General features: G+C 54.1%; 2 protein-coding genes across 2 annotated transcripts; one reads left to right on the plus strand and one right to left on the minus strand.

Moving 5' to 3' along the window:
- Positions 1–215: 215 nt before the first annotated feature.
- On the minus strand, positions 216–3,609 carry UROD (uroporphyrinogen decarboxylase). The gene is made up of 10 exons (XM_019957590.2): positions 3,482–3,609; positions 2,694–2,806; positions 2,493–2,572; positions 2,355–2,417; positions 1,941–2,138; positions 1,676–1,837; positions 1,181–1,318; positions 928–1,028; positions 779–845; positions 216–450 (listed from the first exon to the last, which is right to left on the minus strand). The coding sequence occupies exons 1-10, from the start codon at positions 3,499–3,501 to the stop codon at positions 289–291; spliced, it is 1,104 nt and encodes a 367-aa protein (XP_019813149.1). The 5' UTR covers positions 3,502–3,609; the 3' UTR covers positions 216–288.
- Positions 3,610–6,420: 2,811 nt separating this feature from the next.
- On the plus strand, positions 6,421–14,407 carry HECTD3 (HECT domain E3 ubiquitin protein ligase 3). The gene is made up of 21 exons (XM_019957591.2): positions 6,421–6,877; positions 7,029–7,189; positions 7,421–7,513; positions 7,593–7,728; positions 7,974–8,089; positions 8,175–8,288; positions 8,432–8,514; positions 8,958–9,123; positions 9,326–9,407; positions 10,049–10,231; positions 10,386–10,438; positions 10,618–10,682; positions 10,843–10,946; positions 11,225–11,344; positions 11,453–11,542; positions 12,481–12,687; positions 12,934–13,063; positions 13,146–13,220; positions 13,342–13,423; positions 13,564–13,635; positions 13,795–14,407. Exons 1-21 carry the CDS (start codon positions 6,509–6,511, stop codon positions 13,877–13,879), a joined length of 2,586 nt encoding a protein of 861 aa, XP_019813150.2. The 5' UTR covers positions 6,421–6,508; the 3' UTR covers positions 13,880–14,407.
- Positions 14,408–16,108: the final 1,701 nt, after the last annotated feature.

Raw genomic sequence — 16,108 nt, forward strand, 5'->3', positions numbered from 1 at the left:
GATCTATGCAACCCCATGTGGCTCTGGGGCTTGGAGATCTGAGAGAACGTTGGTGTCAGGGCCCTGACATGAAGTCCAACAGTGCCTAGGCACTGATATCTGAGCTCCAAGGACTTGTGGGAGAGGATGCAAGAAGCAGCCCAGGGAAGGAAGAGGCTAAGAAGGAATGGAGGATAAGGGCACAGATCTTTCACAAACAAAACCACATGCAAGACTGCAACTCTTGAACTTTTATTCTCCTGGAAACAATCATCTGTGTCAGAGGTACTTCAGGGAAAAGGGACATGCTCAATTCTGTCGAAGCAGGCGAGAGTGTTTGTGCACGGCATCCACAAAGGCTCCCACATGTTCCGGGTCCATGTCAGGGTAAAGTCCATGGCCCAGGTTGGCAATGTAGCGCTGTGGCCCAAAGTCATTCAGCATCTGCTGCACCAGCTTCCCAATCTCCTCCTAGGGGGAGCAACAGGGCACTGGCTACAGGGGGGCCAGCACGCCTCTGTCCTCCCGGTACATAATAGTGACACACACATGGAGGCACTCAGTGTTACTCAGTCATTCAAAAAACTACTGGATCCCTAGCATGGACCAGGCACTAAGAAGGGCCAAATGAACGAAATCAATGAAAAGAAACTCCTGCCTTCCTAGAGTCCATGTTGTGAATGGAGTAGAAGGGAGAACCGATGATGAAAACACACACATAGTAATAAACACAACCACATCCAGAACCATGAGAGTGCAGACAAAGTCACCAACACACACACAAGAACCTGGTTGTTACCTCAGATGCATACAGGGCACAGGGGTCCAGGTTGCCCTGCAGGGTCACCGTCTTTCCCACGCGTTCCCTGGAAGCAGAGTCAGGGCCCTGTTCTGGTGACTGCACATAGTGTAACTGTCCCCTGCTCCACCTCACCTTCCATCACTCACCGGGCTTTCTCGGGGGCCACTGTCCAGTCAAGCCCAACCACCTCGTAGCCAGCCTGGGCCAGCTCCTCCAGGGCAAAATGTCCATCCTTAGCAAAGATGATCTGGGGGAAAGGGCAAATCTCAGGCTGCAGACAGCTTTGCTCTGCTGGCTCTTAATAATATACCTCAGTCATACTTCTGCTGCCCTCTAGTGGTCACTTAGTTCCATGCAGGACTTAACCTGATAGCTCCACTGGCCCACCCCCATCCTTACCATGGGCACTGGTGCCAGGCCTGCCTCCTGCAGCCCGGCCTTCACTCGCTTGGACACATCACGGATGTAGGGCAGTGCAAACTTACTGAAGAGTTGTGGGCCAAGATGCCCTGCATGGGACTCAAAGAGTTGCAATGCCTACAATTACAGGGTGATGAAAATAAATGAAATACATAACATACAAAGAGGAGGCACATGTAGAATATGCCTCAATTTTCCCCAAGTGACTTCATCCCTGAGATTGCCTAAGCCTATAAACCTAGTTCCAGTCAAAAAGTTTTGCCTTCTCCAGATCCCAGTGCTAGCTTTGGTCTTTGAACAGAGCACTAAGCCCCCCTGCCAGTATCTGGGCTTGGCTGCTCCAGCCAGATCACTGCAGGTCAAGCCTCTTTTATGCCTGGCATTAAGATACCTAGCTTCTCAGGTATAAGGAACTGTATTGTTTCTGGTCCTTAAAGATTAAGCCCCAGGCTATGTCTCTCCCTCAGGTCTTACCTGGGCACCAGCAGCCACTTGTCCCACCAGATAAGGGACAAGAGCATCAGTGAGGATGCGAAGCAGCTGGTGACTGGCTTGTGGTCTCTGGTAAAGCCAGCGCTTGGCCTGAGACATGGTGCTTGAGCCGCCACCCTCAACCATGTATGTCATCAGAGTCCACTGCAAAAGGCAAAAGCCAGATTGATCCTTCCTTCCCTTGTCTTCACCCAGACCTGCCAAAGTAACTTCTCCAAGCCCAAGTCCCTGCCCTGGTCCATATTACCGGGGCACCAGCAAAGCCAATCAGTGGCACACGCCCAGCCAGCCGCTGTCGAGTGAGGGTGATGGCCTGGAACACATAGCCCAGCTCAGAGGCCACTGTTGCTGGATCCTGGAGGCGCTCTAAGTCCCGCTCTTCTCTTAATGGTTCTGGGAAGCTGGGCCCTTTGCCAGGCACCATGGTCACCTCCATGCCCAGTGCCTGGCAGGGGAGAAAACATCTGGGTTCCCAACCTGTAACTCCTGGAGAATGAGATCTGTTCAACCCATGCCAGGAAGGAGGAAAAGGAGAATGAAACAGCCAAGCTCCATCTCCTCCAGCCTGTTTTTCCCTCTGCCCCATAAGGGTAAGTGCTTTTCTTGAGCCTTGACTGTCCTTTCTGTTTTACACATTTGTGAGTCAGATCTGAGCAGGTACCTGGGGTACGACAAGGATGTCGGAGAAGATGATGGCAGCATCCAGAGGGAAGCGACGCAGTGGCTATAGGGAACAGAAGACAGATTGCTAGGTGGCCTGCGGAGAACATAAATCCCTCCTCTTTTGTCGACCCCTCACCTGCAGGGTAAGTTCACAGCAGGCTTCTGGGGAGCGACAGGTGCTGAAAAAGTCCTGGGCAGCCCGAGTTTCCCTAAACTCTGCAGACAGAAAAGGTAAGGCAGGGCTCAGCCTTGGGGAACCTCCAAGAGCCCTTCTCTGCCCCTCCAAAACTTTTCACTCTCCAGAGTTTTACCTAGACTCCGAGGCCCTGACCCTGACCTGGTAAGTAGCGTCCTGCCTGCCGCATGCACCAAACAGGAGTGTAGTCTGTTTCTTCTCCCCACGCTGCTCGCAGGAAGGTGTCATTCTTAAGCTCCGGAAAACCCTGAGGTCTGGGGATCAGGAGGAGGGAAGGGTAGGTCTCAGTAAACTAGGCTGGGGGTTGGGCAGGGCTCGAGTTCTAAAGCCGGAGACAGTCCATCTAGCAGAGCTATCTGCCTTCTCCAGACCAGCTACCAAGCTGCGCCTCCCCGCCGATTCCGCCCTCTCTCTGCCTATCAGGTGGTGTACAGGACTAGAAGGGCCGGTGCTGGGGCCTTTACCCTACGCATAGTCCCAGTTTCCCCAGGCTCAAAGCCACTGGAAGGACTAGGAGAGTGCGGGTGAGGAGACGAAAACTCACTTAGGAGAATTGGTGAGGGGAGGGGATGTCTCTGGAACAAGGGTATCCATGGGCTAGTTCCGGGGCTGGAAGGTTTTGGGGCTGAAAAATCTCCAGACGGGGACGGATAGTCATGGGGGGATCAGAGATGAAAGCCCGAAATGGGGATCTTAGTTGAGGATTAGAAAGTCCAGGGGGCGTCTCCTAAATTAAGGTCTGGGGTACGCAGTCCAGCTAGGTAGTCCCTGGGGTGAATATTTTAAGAATCCATGGTTGGAGGATTTGGAATCCCAGCGACTTGGGTTCTCCGGGCTGGGGAAGAAGGGTATAGGAACAGATTCCTAGGCTGGAAGATTCGGGTCAGAAGCCCCTATGACCACACTGCGTGGTGATCCAGAGAACTCACCTAGACTCTTTCGCCTCCATGATAAGCTGTCCGTAAACGCGAGCACAGTCCCCGTTATAGACTGAATCTGAGCCTGCCCTCTGCCCAGGCTCCGCCCCTTCCAGGGATGAGCCAGGGCAGTCGCCATATTGAAGGTCACATGATCAGACTCCCGCTACTGCTCCGGGGCTGCCCCAGCTGCTGCCGGTAGGACCCCACCCCTAGTCTCTTCACCGTAAATTCCGCTGTAGCGACGCAACAACAAACACACATCCACCCCCACCCGCCAAAGAACTTTGCTGTAAGTACACTTCGCATGGTGTGAGGAGTTTGCTCTCCTCTGACGGCCTGGGAATCCCAGAAAACTCGGCCCAAGGCTCACTTTTCACTCCCACTGTCCACGATTCTAATAATTTTATGCCGGGCCCAACCAGCCACAACTGTGGTAGAACAAAGTTGTACAGGAAACTGAAATAATTAAATATTTATATTACCTAGAAAGAGGCGGGCACTATAGGAGGTGCAGAGGTTACAGTGGTGAACAAGGCATTTTCTTCCTCTAAGGAGCTACAGACTGATGAGGAAACACAGAAATCAGCAATCACAATGGTAAATGGAAAAAGCTAGACGCAAGTAGCAAGGACTCCATTTAATTGGGGAAAACAATGAGGTATTCCAAGCAAAGGGAATAGCATGTGCAAAGAGAAGATGCAAAAGAGCAATTAGCTTAATGGAAAACAGGATATCAAGCTAGTGTATTTAAATAATCTGGAACTATCCACAGAGTTCAGCTCATGCAGGCCTTTGTTAAGTGCACGTATTCACTTTATCTTGTAGTAGTGTGACAGCATACAAATAGCTTGGAGAGATCAGAAGAGAGGCACTATGTTCCCAATTTACTAAGGAGAAAAAAATGGGAAACTCGCAAAATTACATGGGATTATTTATTTCTTGATACCTTTATTTGATAACTAAATCAAAACAAAGTTTCCACCCAAGTGTCCATCAACAAATGAATGGATAAACAATAAGTAGTGTATTTATACAATGGAACATTATTCAGCCATAAAAATAAAGTTCTGATACATGCAACAACATTGTTGTAACATTATGCTCAGTGAAGTAAGACAGACACAAAATGACAAATACTGTATCATTCCACTTATATGAAATATCTATAATAGGCAAATTCATAGAGGCAAAAAGCAGATTAGAGCTTTAGTAGATTAGTCCCCAGGGACTAGGGAGTGGGGACAATGAGAAGTTATTGCTTAAGGATACGGAGTTTCCTGTTTGGGGTGATGAAAAAGTTTTGGAAATAGATAATTGTACACTTTTAAAAAGTGGTCAAGATTACAAATTTTGTTATACATATTATTTACTATTAAAGATTAATGTTATATATTAAAAAACAGTGATTTGTACACTTTATATGGTATGAGTTACATCTCAGACTGGTTCCAAATAGGAAAAGGAGTACATCAAGGCTGTGTATTGTCACCCTGCTTATTTAACTTCTGTGCAGAGTACATCATGAGAAACACTGGGCTGGAAGAAGCACAAGCTGGAATCAAGATTGCTGGGAGAAATAGCAATAACCTCAGATATGCAGATGACACCACCCTTATGGCAGAAAGTGAAGAGGAACTAAAAAGCCTCTTGATGAAAGTGAAAGAGGAGAGTGAAAAAGTTGGCTTAAAGCTCAACATTCAGAAAACGAAGATCATGGCATCTGGTCCCATCACTTCATGGCAAATAGATGGGGAAACAGTGGAAACAGTGTCAGACTGTATTTTGGGGGGCTCCAAAATCACTGCAGATGGTGATTGCAGCCATGAAATTAAAAGACGCTTACTCTTTGGAAGAAAAGTTATAACCAACCTAGATAGCATATTGAAAAGCAGAGACATTACTTTGCCAACAAAGGTCTGTCTAGTCAAGGCTATGGTCTTTCCTGTGGTCATGTATGGATGTGAAAGTTGGACTGTGAAGAAAGCTGAGCGCCGAAGAATTGATGCTTTTGAACCGTGGTGTTGGAGAAGACTCTTGAGAGTCCCTTGGACTGCAAGGAGATCCAACCAGTCCATTCTGAAGGAGATCAGCCCTGGGATTTCTTTGGAAGGAATGATGCTAAAGCTGAAACTCCAATACTTTGGCCACCTCATGTGAAGAGTTGACTCATTGGAAAAGACTCTGATGCTGGGAGGGATTGGGGGCAGGAGGAGAAGGGGAGGACAGAGGATGAGATGGCTGGATGGCATCATTGACTCGATGGACGTGAGTCTGAGTGAACTCCGGGAGTTGGTGATGGACAGGGAGGCCTGGCCTGCTGCAATTCAGGGGGTCGCCGGGAGTCGGACACGACTGAGCGACTGAACAACTTCTGTACGTGGTTTGTTTGTTTTTGCCTCCTCTCTTCCGACGTTGGCCTTTCCTCTCATTTGGTTTATAATTACTGGGAGAAACTGGATAATGATCACCAGTGCCCTGAGAAACTGGATAATGATCACCAGTTACTCCTGAGGAGTAACCACCAGGAGCAAGTCTAAATGACTCAAGAGTCCTGTCAGCAGCCAGGCTGGGGAGGGATCATTTTCCCAAACATTTTAATCACACTGCTCCTAGGATGGGAAGCCTGACAGGATAGCTAACAGATTCTTAAAGATTCAGCTGGTTGTACTGAGACTCACTGGGAGCAGGGAAGCTCCAGAAAGTTGAAGGAATAGCGTTTCGGGCTCGATAGGATGGATGGTGGCTTAAAGGAGAGTAGTAGCAATGGGGGTAAGTGGTAGTAGCAATGGGAATGGAGTGGGGAGATTGATCAGGTAGAAACTTCGGAACTTGGGTCTGGAAGACACTGAAATAGATAACAGGATTGAGTATCCAAGTACACAGGACAATACGGCGACACATGAGGTGCGCTTAGTCCAGAACTTACGGCGAAGGCTGGTCGAGGGCGGGGCTGAAGGTGGTGGGAAGCTCTGTCCGCTGGTTCGGCCGTAGCTCCTCCGCCCGGATCGCCCCCGGGCTTCCCTGGGCCACACCGCCATGGCTGGCCCGGGTCCGGGCGCGGCGCTAGAGTCCCCGCGACAGCTGCTGGGCCGTGTACGCTTTCTGGCGGAGGCAGCGAAGAGCCTCCGGGCCGGGCGGCCGCTGCCGGCGGCGCTAGCTTTTGTGCCCCGCGAGGTGCTCTACAAGCTTTACAAGGACCCGGCGGGACCGTCGCGCGTGCTGCTGCCGGTGTGGGAGGCGGAAGGCCTGGGGCTGCGTGTGGGAGCCACGGGCCCGGCCCCCGGCACCGGCTCCGGGGCCCTCCGCGCGGCCCGCGACAGCATCGAGCTGCGGCGCGGCGCCTGCGTGCGCACCACAGGCGAAGAGCTGTGCAACGGCCACGGGCTCTGGGTGAAGCTGACCAAGGTGCAAAAGACCCCGGGACCAGGGAAGCCCCTGGCTGTTCCCCTCCCCCATGTCGAGCTGACTTAGCGTCCGGTACCCTTCGCCCTGGGCTGGGCAGGGCGGGCCGCTGGCAGTTCCCTGACGGCTGTCCTCGTCTTGTGCGTTCCGGCAGGAGCAGCTGGCGGAACACCTGGGCGACTGCGGGCTGGACGAAGGCTGGCTCCTGGTGTGCCGCCCGGCCGAGGGCGGGGCCCGCCTGGTACCCATCGACACTCCAGACCACCTCCAGCGGCAGCAGCAGCTCTTCGGAGTGGACTACCGCCCGGTGCTCAGGTCCTGCGCTGGGAGGGGTGGGGCTTGCTGGCCGACTGCCAGGCCCTAGACTGGCACAGCCCGGGCGGAGTGATCTGATAGGATTGACAGAAAAAAGGGCGGGACCTAAAGGGAGCTGGGGTGGGGCTTCTGGAGGCATGGTTTAGAAAAGTCAGAGCGCTGGAGAAGGCTCCGGGGTCTTCTGCCGTCCTCTGAGGTCTCCATATCCCGTCCCCCATTCTGTGCGCACAGATGGGAACAGGTGGTGGACTTGACATACTCGCATCGCCTGGGATCAAGGCCTCAGCCGGCCGAGGCATACACTGAAGCTGTACAAAGGCTACTGTGAGTAAGCTGGGATGGGCTGGGGAGGAAGGAGCTCCAGGTCTGGGCCCGACCTAATTAGGGACTTGGGGTCGCTTAGCTATGTGCCCCCGACGTGGACCTACGAGTGCGACGAGGACCTGATCCACTTCTTGTACGACCACCTGGGCAAGGAGGATGAGAACCTGGGTAGCGTGAAGCAGTATGTGGAGAGCATAGACGTTTCCTCCTACACGGTGGGTGCTGGGACTCCTCCCACCCCAAGCAAGATGTAGTAACATCCTGCTAGATTCGGAACTCTTACCTCTAAGCCACAGCCAAACCTGAATCCCCACAGGCCAGACTCAGTCCACCCCCCAGTCTTGGAAGTCCTATAGGAATCCCTCGACACCTCCACCCTTACCAGATGGATTTCCAGCTCAGCTCCACTGTGCTTTCTCTCTTGTGCTCCCTGGCCCATCCACCTCTCTGCCCTCCCCAGGAGGAGTTCAATGTGTCCTGCCTGACAGACAGCAACGCGGACACCTACTGGGAGAGCGATGGGTCCCAGTGCCAGCACTGGGTACGGCTGACCATGAAAAAGGGCACCATTGTCAAGTGAGTGGGCTCTGAGCACAACAGGGTGGGTGAGCCACGTACCTGTGAGTGTGTAAAGACACATGTGCACCCTCTTAACCCTCAGGAAACTACTACTCACGGTGGATACCACAGATGACAACTTTATGCCTAAGCGGGTGGTGGTCTATGGGGGTGAAGGGGACAACCTGAAGAAGCTGAGTGACGTGAGCATTGATGAGTGAGTGAACTGACCTGGGCTGGGAGGGGGGACACGATCCTGGGAGCAGGATCTGGCCCAGTTTGGAGGCACAAGGTGGGCTGTGACCCCAGCAACTCCTGAAGACAAGGGGTTTCCAAAGTTCCTCATATTCATCCCCTCAGGACCCTGATCGGGGACGTCTGTGTCCTGGAGGACATGACTGTCCACCTCCCAATCATCGAGATCCGCATCGTCGAGTGCCGAGGTGGGGCTTAAGGCCACAAGGAGGGAAAGGGAGCCCCAGCATGTAGATGGGGGTTAGCTGGCAGTGAGTATGGAGTGAAGGAGATGGACTTGGAGTTGGGATAAAGGTGACAACTGAACTAACGCCAAGACCTGAAGCTTTGGGGCCCAAGCCAAGGGGACGGTGCTGGGTATAGGCCTGCCTTAAAGCCATAGAAGTGCTTGGGCTCACCTGGAAGAGGAATGGAGTTGGGACCTTCAGGCATCCCCATATTATAGTGGTGGATGGAGGAACTAGCACAAAATATAATCATCAGAATCGGGTGATAGAAGGGGATCCCAAAGGTCCCAAGTTTCTAGGGGCTAAGGGTGACACAAAGCTGAGCATTAAGGAGCCATTCTCAGGTCTCGGGGCCAAAGAGGCAGCAGGCGCCATAAGTGAGCTCACTCTGACTCTTCCCCCAGATGACGGGATTGATGTGCGTCTTCGAGGGGTCAAGATCAAGTCTTCTAGACAGCGAGAATTAGGGCTAAATGCAGACCTGTTTCAGCCCACCAATCTCGTGCGATACCCACGCCTAGAAGGCACTGATCCGGAAGTACTGTACCGCAGAGCTGTTCTCCTGCAGAGGTGGCTGTGGTCCTGGGCCAGTTAGTCCCTCCCCGCTCCCCCCATCCTGAACCTTTTGTCTGATCTTATATCGAATGCTATTCCACTTCAAGAGGCAGAGAGCCCCTGGGCCCTGCCTTCTCCTGTCCCTGTGTGTTGGGGGTGCTGAGAGGGTCTTGCATCTATGACTTCAGCCGCAATTATCTTTACCCAACCTCACCAGATTCATAAAGATCTTAGACAGCGTCCTGCACCACCTGGTACCGGCCTGGGACCACACGCTGGGCACCTTTAGTGAGATTAAGGTGAGCCTGACTCACTCAGTGCTGGTCTTGGCAGTGGGCACCCCTTTCTGCAGTGTTTCACGCTTCATCAGAAAGTTCTTAGATCTACTCTAGGCCTAGACTTTTGCTAGGCTCTGGGAACATAGGAGGAAATCCAGACACAAATAGTCAAAATTTAGTGTTTAGGGTCCTATTTCCCAGAGAGTATGTGAAATACACAGAGCTTGGGGAGGAGAGGTGACAGCATGGACAGGGCAGGTTATATGAAAGGTGCCCACTGGGAGTTCCTAGCTGCTCAGGATGACTTGAGAGAAGCATAGCAATAGATGTGAGTGTGACATGGGATGAGGCAGGAAGAGGTGGGCAGGAGGCTGGCCCTGGTAGCCAAGGGCACCGGGGCCAGACTTTGTTCCTGGTCAGTGGAGCCATTGGGAAGTTTTTATGTAAGCTAACGACAAAGTTGGGTTTTTATGTAAGGTAACGACAAAACTGGGTTTTAGAAAGCTTCCCCTGGTGGCTGGACTAAGGAAGAGACTGAAAGCAAGGACCAGGGATAGAGTAGGCTTGAACTGGCCCCGTGGGCTTGGAACAGAGAAATGTTCCAGGGCCTGGACGGAGGCTGACTGCCTGCCGGCCCCGCTCTGGCCACCTCTCCCCACCAGCAAGTGAAGCAGTTCCTGCTGCTGTCACGCCAGCGGCCAGGCCTGGTGGCCCAGTGCCTGCGTGACTCAGAGAGCAGCAAGCCCAGCTTCATGCCACGTCTGTACATCAACCGGCGCCTCGCCATGGAACACCGTGCCTGCCCCTTACGGGATCCCGCCTGCAAGAACGCTGTCTTCACCCAGGTCTGGTCACCTGGGTGTCACCTGGGGTCAGAGCAAGGGCGGGTCAGCAGGGGGGGACTAGGGGGCACTGGGCCAGGAGGGACCTGAGCAAGGTCTTTGGGCAAGAGTGGGGCCGGACGTTCCCACAACTCCCTCCCCTTCTCCCTGGCCCCAGGTTTACGAAGGCCTCAAGCCCTCTGACAAGTATGAAAAGCCCCTGGACTACAGGTATGGCTTGGGGGCAGGGGACCTGCTCAGGGCACACATGGACGCATTCCACCCACACACTGCCTCTGGACCCCTCAGCATTACCCCTCTGTAGCCCTTACTCCTGGGTGGACCCTGGGCTGGTGGGTCATCCCGAGCCCTAGCCTGGTGTAATGATAGAGACTTACCCCTCCTTACAGGTGGCCCATGCGCTATGACCAGTGGTGGGAGTGTAAATTCATTGCAGAAGGCATCATTGACCAAGGTGAGGCCTTGAGGGCCAGTAGCACGAGTCCTGCCATATTGAGAGTGGTTGGGGTATCTGGGGTGACCAGCTAAGCTAGATAGGGGGCTTGCTTCTCACCCCATCATGGGGGCTGGGGCTCTTGTGTACCTCAGCTGAGAGCATCTGTCTGTCCTTTTAGGAGGTGGTTTCCGGGACAGCTTGGCAGACATGTCAGAAGAACTGTGCCCTAGCTCGGCGGATACCCCTGTGCCTCTGCCCTTCTTTGTACGGACGGCCAACCAGGTAAGCCCCCCTCTACCTCCCAAGTTGTTTCTGCTGTTCTGTCTCTGCAAACCTCCCAGGCCCCAGACTAAGCCGGAGAAGGAACAGGGAGAGACTGAACTGCCCGGGGCAGCTTCTAGGCAGAAGGATGGAGTCATTGTATGTTCAGAGGGTTCCTTCAGGGCCCCTCCGTGGAAGGTGTTCAGGCAGGGAAGGTGTTCAGGGAAGTCGTTGAGGCATCTGGGGTAACACAGGAGGGTCCATCACAGGCCATGCTGACAGCTCTGTCTCGGGGGCAGGGCAATGGCACAGGCGAGGCCCGGGACATGTATGTGCCCAACCCCTCCTGCCGGGACTTTGCCAAGTATGAGTGGATCGGACAGCTGATGGGGGCTGCCCTTCGGGGTAAGGAGTTCCTGGTGAGTAGCCTAATCTGCACCCCACCAGCTTAGTCCTGGCTCTTGGAAAGAAGAGCCAGCCAAACCCGGGCAGTTCGGGGCACGAAGACAGCAGTGTTTGTCCCACAGGTCCTGGCTCTACCGGGTTTCGTGTGGAAGCAGCTGTCTGGTGAGGAGGTGAGCTGGAGCAAGGACTTCCCAGCTGTGGACTCTGTGCTGGTGAGTTAGGGCCTGGACCGGGTTTCTCTGCCCAGCTCTCAAGCTTGTTGCACCCCTAGGCTGTCCTGAACCTTCTTGTACCACACGTTTCCCCTTTCCCACCCATGTACTCCCATAGCTTCAATTCCTGTCACTGTTCCGGTGACCCTGAAAGGATTAATTACCTCTGGACCCAGCCTCTCTGCTAAGCCGAGGGCTATATATGCATTTACCTGCTGGATTTCTCTCCCAAGATGGTACCTCGGGCTCAGCACACTCTTCATCCTCTCCCTCTAGGACTCCCTGTCTCACAGTGGCACCACCACCCACCCCTCCCCTTGCCAAGCCCCTCAGGGTCATTCTTCACTCTTCTTTCTCCCTCACCTCCCACATTCTGTCACATCTGCCTTTGGAATCTCCCCACCTCTCCCATCTCACTTCTATCCCTCGGGTTTAGTCACCTTCCTTCCTGATCCAGCCACTGATTGCAGATCTAGTGACCATGTCTCCCTTCTTACCCATCTTATCTCCATAATCCCTTCAGTGGTCCACCCTGGGCTTAGGATAAAATGCAGAGTCTGAAAAGGCCTTACATGACTCCTGTATCTCTGGACACTTGCCCAGTTAGGTTCCTCAGGCCTTTTGCTCTTTCCACCTTTTTTTAAGATGTTCTCTCTCCTGACTTCCTGGTGGCCCAGCCAATTCCCAGCCAATCATTTGGGTCTCAGCTTAGATGCCACTTCCCCCAGGACACCTTCCCTGATCTCCGTGGCTGGTTAGGCATCATCTTGATGCTGGGCTTCACAGCCCATCTACTAACCCCCTCACTGCCCTCATTGCCTGCATAACAACTGCCTTGCCTGGCTGCCTCCCCTGCTTTCCTGTGAGCTTCTTGAGAAAAAACAAAAGACTATCTCCACAATGAAAAGCTGACCTTCCTGCCTCTCTTCAACCCCCAGGTGAAGCTCTTGGAAGTGATGGAAGGAATGGACAAGGAGACATTTGAGTTCAAATTTGGGAAGGAGCTAACATTCACCACTGTGCTGAGTGACCAGCAGGTGGTGGAGCTGATCCCTGGGGGTTCAGGCATCGTGGTGGGATATGAGGACCGTTCCCGTTTCATCCAACTGGTGCAGAAGGCACGGCTAGAAGAGAGCAAGGAGCAGGTACTACCCAGAGGCCAGTGGAACAGAGAGCTGTGGACAGCTCCCAGGAGCCAGAGCCCAGCCCGAGGGGCCACCAGAACCCAGCCCAAGAGCTCTGGCCCCCACCACCCCTCTGCCCCATATTCTTGCTGATCTGTGGGGCACAGAGGTACTTTATCTCCGTGAGTGGAGGCCAGGTGTCCCCACCACACCCAGAGCTGGGAGTTGTGCCTTGTTCTCCAGCCAGGCCTTCTCCCCTCTCCCCAGGTGGCAGCCATGCAGGCAGGTCTGCTGAAGGTGGTGCCGCAGGCTGTGCTGGACTTGCTGACGTGGCAAGAATTGGAGAAGAAGGTGTGCGGGGACCCAGAGGTCACTGTGGATGCCCTGCGCAAGCTCAGTGAGTGTGGGGCCGGGCAGCACAGTCCCGGGGTGGGGCTTAAGGACCTAAGAATGAATTCTGTGTGGTTTTGTCCCACCAGCCCGGTTTGAGGACTTCGAGCCATCTGACACCCGGGTGCAGTACTTCTGGGAGGCACTGAACAACTTCACCAATGGTCAGTGGAGAGGGCAGAGGACTGCCTGGGTTCAGACTCCACTCCTGGGATACAGAGATGGGGGAGGTGGTCGAGTTTCCTCCACCAGCACATGGGCACTGATTTCCTTCTCCTCTGTCAGAGGACCGGAGCCGCTTCCTGCGCTTTGTCACCGGCCGCAGCCGTCTGCCGGCACGGATCTACATCTACCCAGACAAGCTGGGGTGAGAGCCGATGGGGAGGGGAGGTCTAGTCGGAAGAGCCTGTGGCTGGCCTTTGCCCTCCGCCACACACACATTCCCCTGTCAGACGCTGCCCTGTGCCCCTCCAATTTTCCTCATCTCTGGTCCTTCCACACTCCCAGCTATGAGACCACAGACGCGCTGCCCGAGTCTTCCACCTGCTCCAGCACCCTCTTCCTGCCGCACTATGCCAGGTGGGTTCCCTAAGTTCCAGCCTGGGGAGTGGGACTTGTGGGAAATGTGACATCCTAGGGTGGAGGAGGGCTTCAAGGTACAAATTGGAGTCCCAGAGCCCCTGGTCATGATGGAGGGGCCTCTACATCTGGTGCTGAACAACTCCCTGCCCCCCACAGCGCCAAGGTGTGTGAGGAGAAGCTCCGATATGCTGCCTACAACTGTGTGGCCATTGACACCGACATGAGCCCTTGGGAGGAGTGAGTCGGCGCCAGGGGGCAGTCTTGGGCCTGCAGGACTGCACCTGCACTGGTCCCGTGGGGTCTCCCCCTGAGCACCCAGGGCAGAGACAGCTTCCCTGGACCCTCGAAGTCTGAGAGAAAACGCCAGTGCGCTGCACCCCTGGGTGCGGTTGAAGTGGGAGCAGCAGGTTGACATTGATGGCCCAGCCCCACAGACCCTCAAGCCCTACACGTGCTTGGGTTTGCTTCCAGAGCTATTTCACCTCTTGTGAGAGGAATCTTCCACAAGCCCAGCACAAGCTGCCAGGCCTGAGCTACTTGAAGGGAGCCTTCTTCTAGCTCCCCACCTCATGGACTTTGTTTCAGTTTTCAACTCCTTTTTTTTTTTCCTCCATATTTTTCTCTGGTTTCAGCCAGAACTAAAAATTTGTGGGGGCGGGGTGGGGGGATGGAGGCTCTTCCCCCAACAAGTCTCCAGGGATGGATAGGGAGTGATGGCCATCCTCCTTGGTCACCTGAACCAAGAATAAAGCAACAACTGAACACCCTCTTCCTCACATACTGGTCTTTTCCTCCTCTCCCTCCGTCCCCAAAGTGTGAGCTCCAGCTTTCTTTCTCCAACTCGGTACCAACTGACAAAGTGCCACCACTGTCCCTGACTCAGAATATATAGCTACTCAACATTAAACCTCTACTACCACTGCTGCTGCTGCTGCTGCTAAGTCGCTTCAGTCACGTCCGACTCTGTGTGACCCCATAGACGGCAGCCCACCAGGCTCCCCTGTCCCTGGGATTCTCCAGGCTAGAACACTGGACTGGGTTGCCATTTCCTTCTCCAATGCATGAAAGTGAAAAGTCAAAGCGAAGTCGCTCAGTCGTGTCCGACTCTTAGCAACCCCATGGACTGCAGCCCACCAGGCTCCTCCGTCCGTTGGATTCTCCAGGCAAGAGTGTTGGAGTGGGGTGCCATCACCTTCACTACTACTGCTGCTACCCCCTATTCATCACTTCAACACCTGGCTCCCTGTCTGCTGTCTTGCCCTCCAAGACCTTGCCCAGGTTAAGGCCAGATATGTCCTCTCTGAAATCTTCAATGGCTTCTCTTTGCTGCTGCTGCTAAGTCGCTTCAGTCGTGTCCGACTCTGTGCGACCCCAGAGATGGCAGCCCACCAGGCTCCCCTGTCCCTGGGATTCTTCAGGCAAGAACACTGGAGTGGGTTGCCATTTCCTTCCCCAATGCGTGAAAGTGAAGTTGCTCAGTCGTGTCCCACTCCTAGCGACCCCATGGACTACAGCCTACCAGGCTCCTCCATCCATGGGATTTTCCAGGCAAGAGTACTGGAATGGGTTGCCATTGCCTTCTCCGAGCTCCTCTTTACCCAACTTTAAAACAAAACCTAGGCTTTAAACCTCCTCCTAGGTTTTATGCATGTCCTGCCCCAGCCTTTTCTCCCTTAAGAGCTTCCATGACACTCCATCCAAGAAGCTCTTGCACATGGAAAAGTTGAGTAAATGGATGAATTCATTCCTTCAGAGTATGTTTATTGGGCTCCTGAGGGATGTTAAAGAAGCCTGTTCCAGGACTTAGGGGTCCTGCCAGGAGCCAAGGAGACATGTGTCAAGTGGGAGTGGTAGGGCTTCTCAGTGCAAACATGAAATCTGGAGCTGAGAGGGGAAATAAGGAGTCCTCCGCCCAGAAGCAGGAATAAAGCAGGCCTGGTGTCTTCTGGGATGGGTGTGGTGATGTGGAGGGTGGGAGTGCGCCTTCGGGAATCAAGTGGGCAGAAGAATCTGACATCCTAGAGGACAGAGCTTGCAATGGCAGATAAAACACCCAAGTCAGGAAGTGACAGAAAAGGCAGCAGCGTGGCTACCCACCCCCACGCTGCCTCCAGGAACCACACAGCTAAGGTGCAATCTCAGAACAAGTACCCCCCACACACACACTCTGAGAGATCCCTCCAGGTGGATGCAGTCCCCACAGGGGGCCGTCCTCCTCAAGCACGGTCCCCAGAGAAGTCGCGCTCTCCCACCGCTTCCCCACGACGCCCTCTAGGGCGCGCCCGGACGCCGCCCTGCGGCAAAACTCCACCTGGGCTCTGAGATGAGATCCGCTCCGCATTCCGGGGTGTGTGCATCCTCAAGACCACCACTCTGTAATTTGGAATCTGATGCTCCAGGTGAGCCTGCCTGGCCCAGCGGCTTCCCGACCCCTACGCCTTGGGTGGTCCGCAGGAGACCGGCCCCCCTC

This window comes from Bos indicus, chromosome 3 (assembly GCF_029378745.1).
Source record: "Bos indicus isolate NIAB-ARS_2022 breed Sahiwal x Tharparkar chromosome 3, NIAB-ARS_B.indTharparkar_mat_pri_1.0, whole genome shotgun sequence".
NCBI lineage: Eukaryota > Metazoa > Chordata > Mammalia > Artiodactyla > Bovidae > Bos > Bos indicus.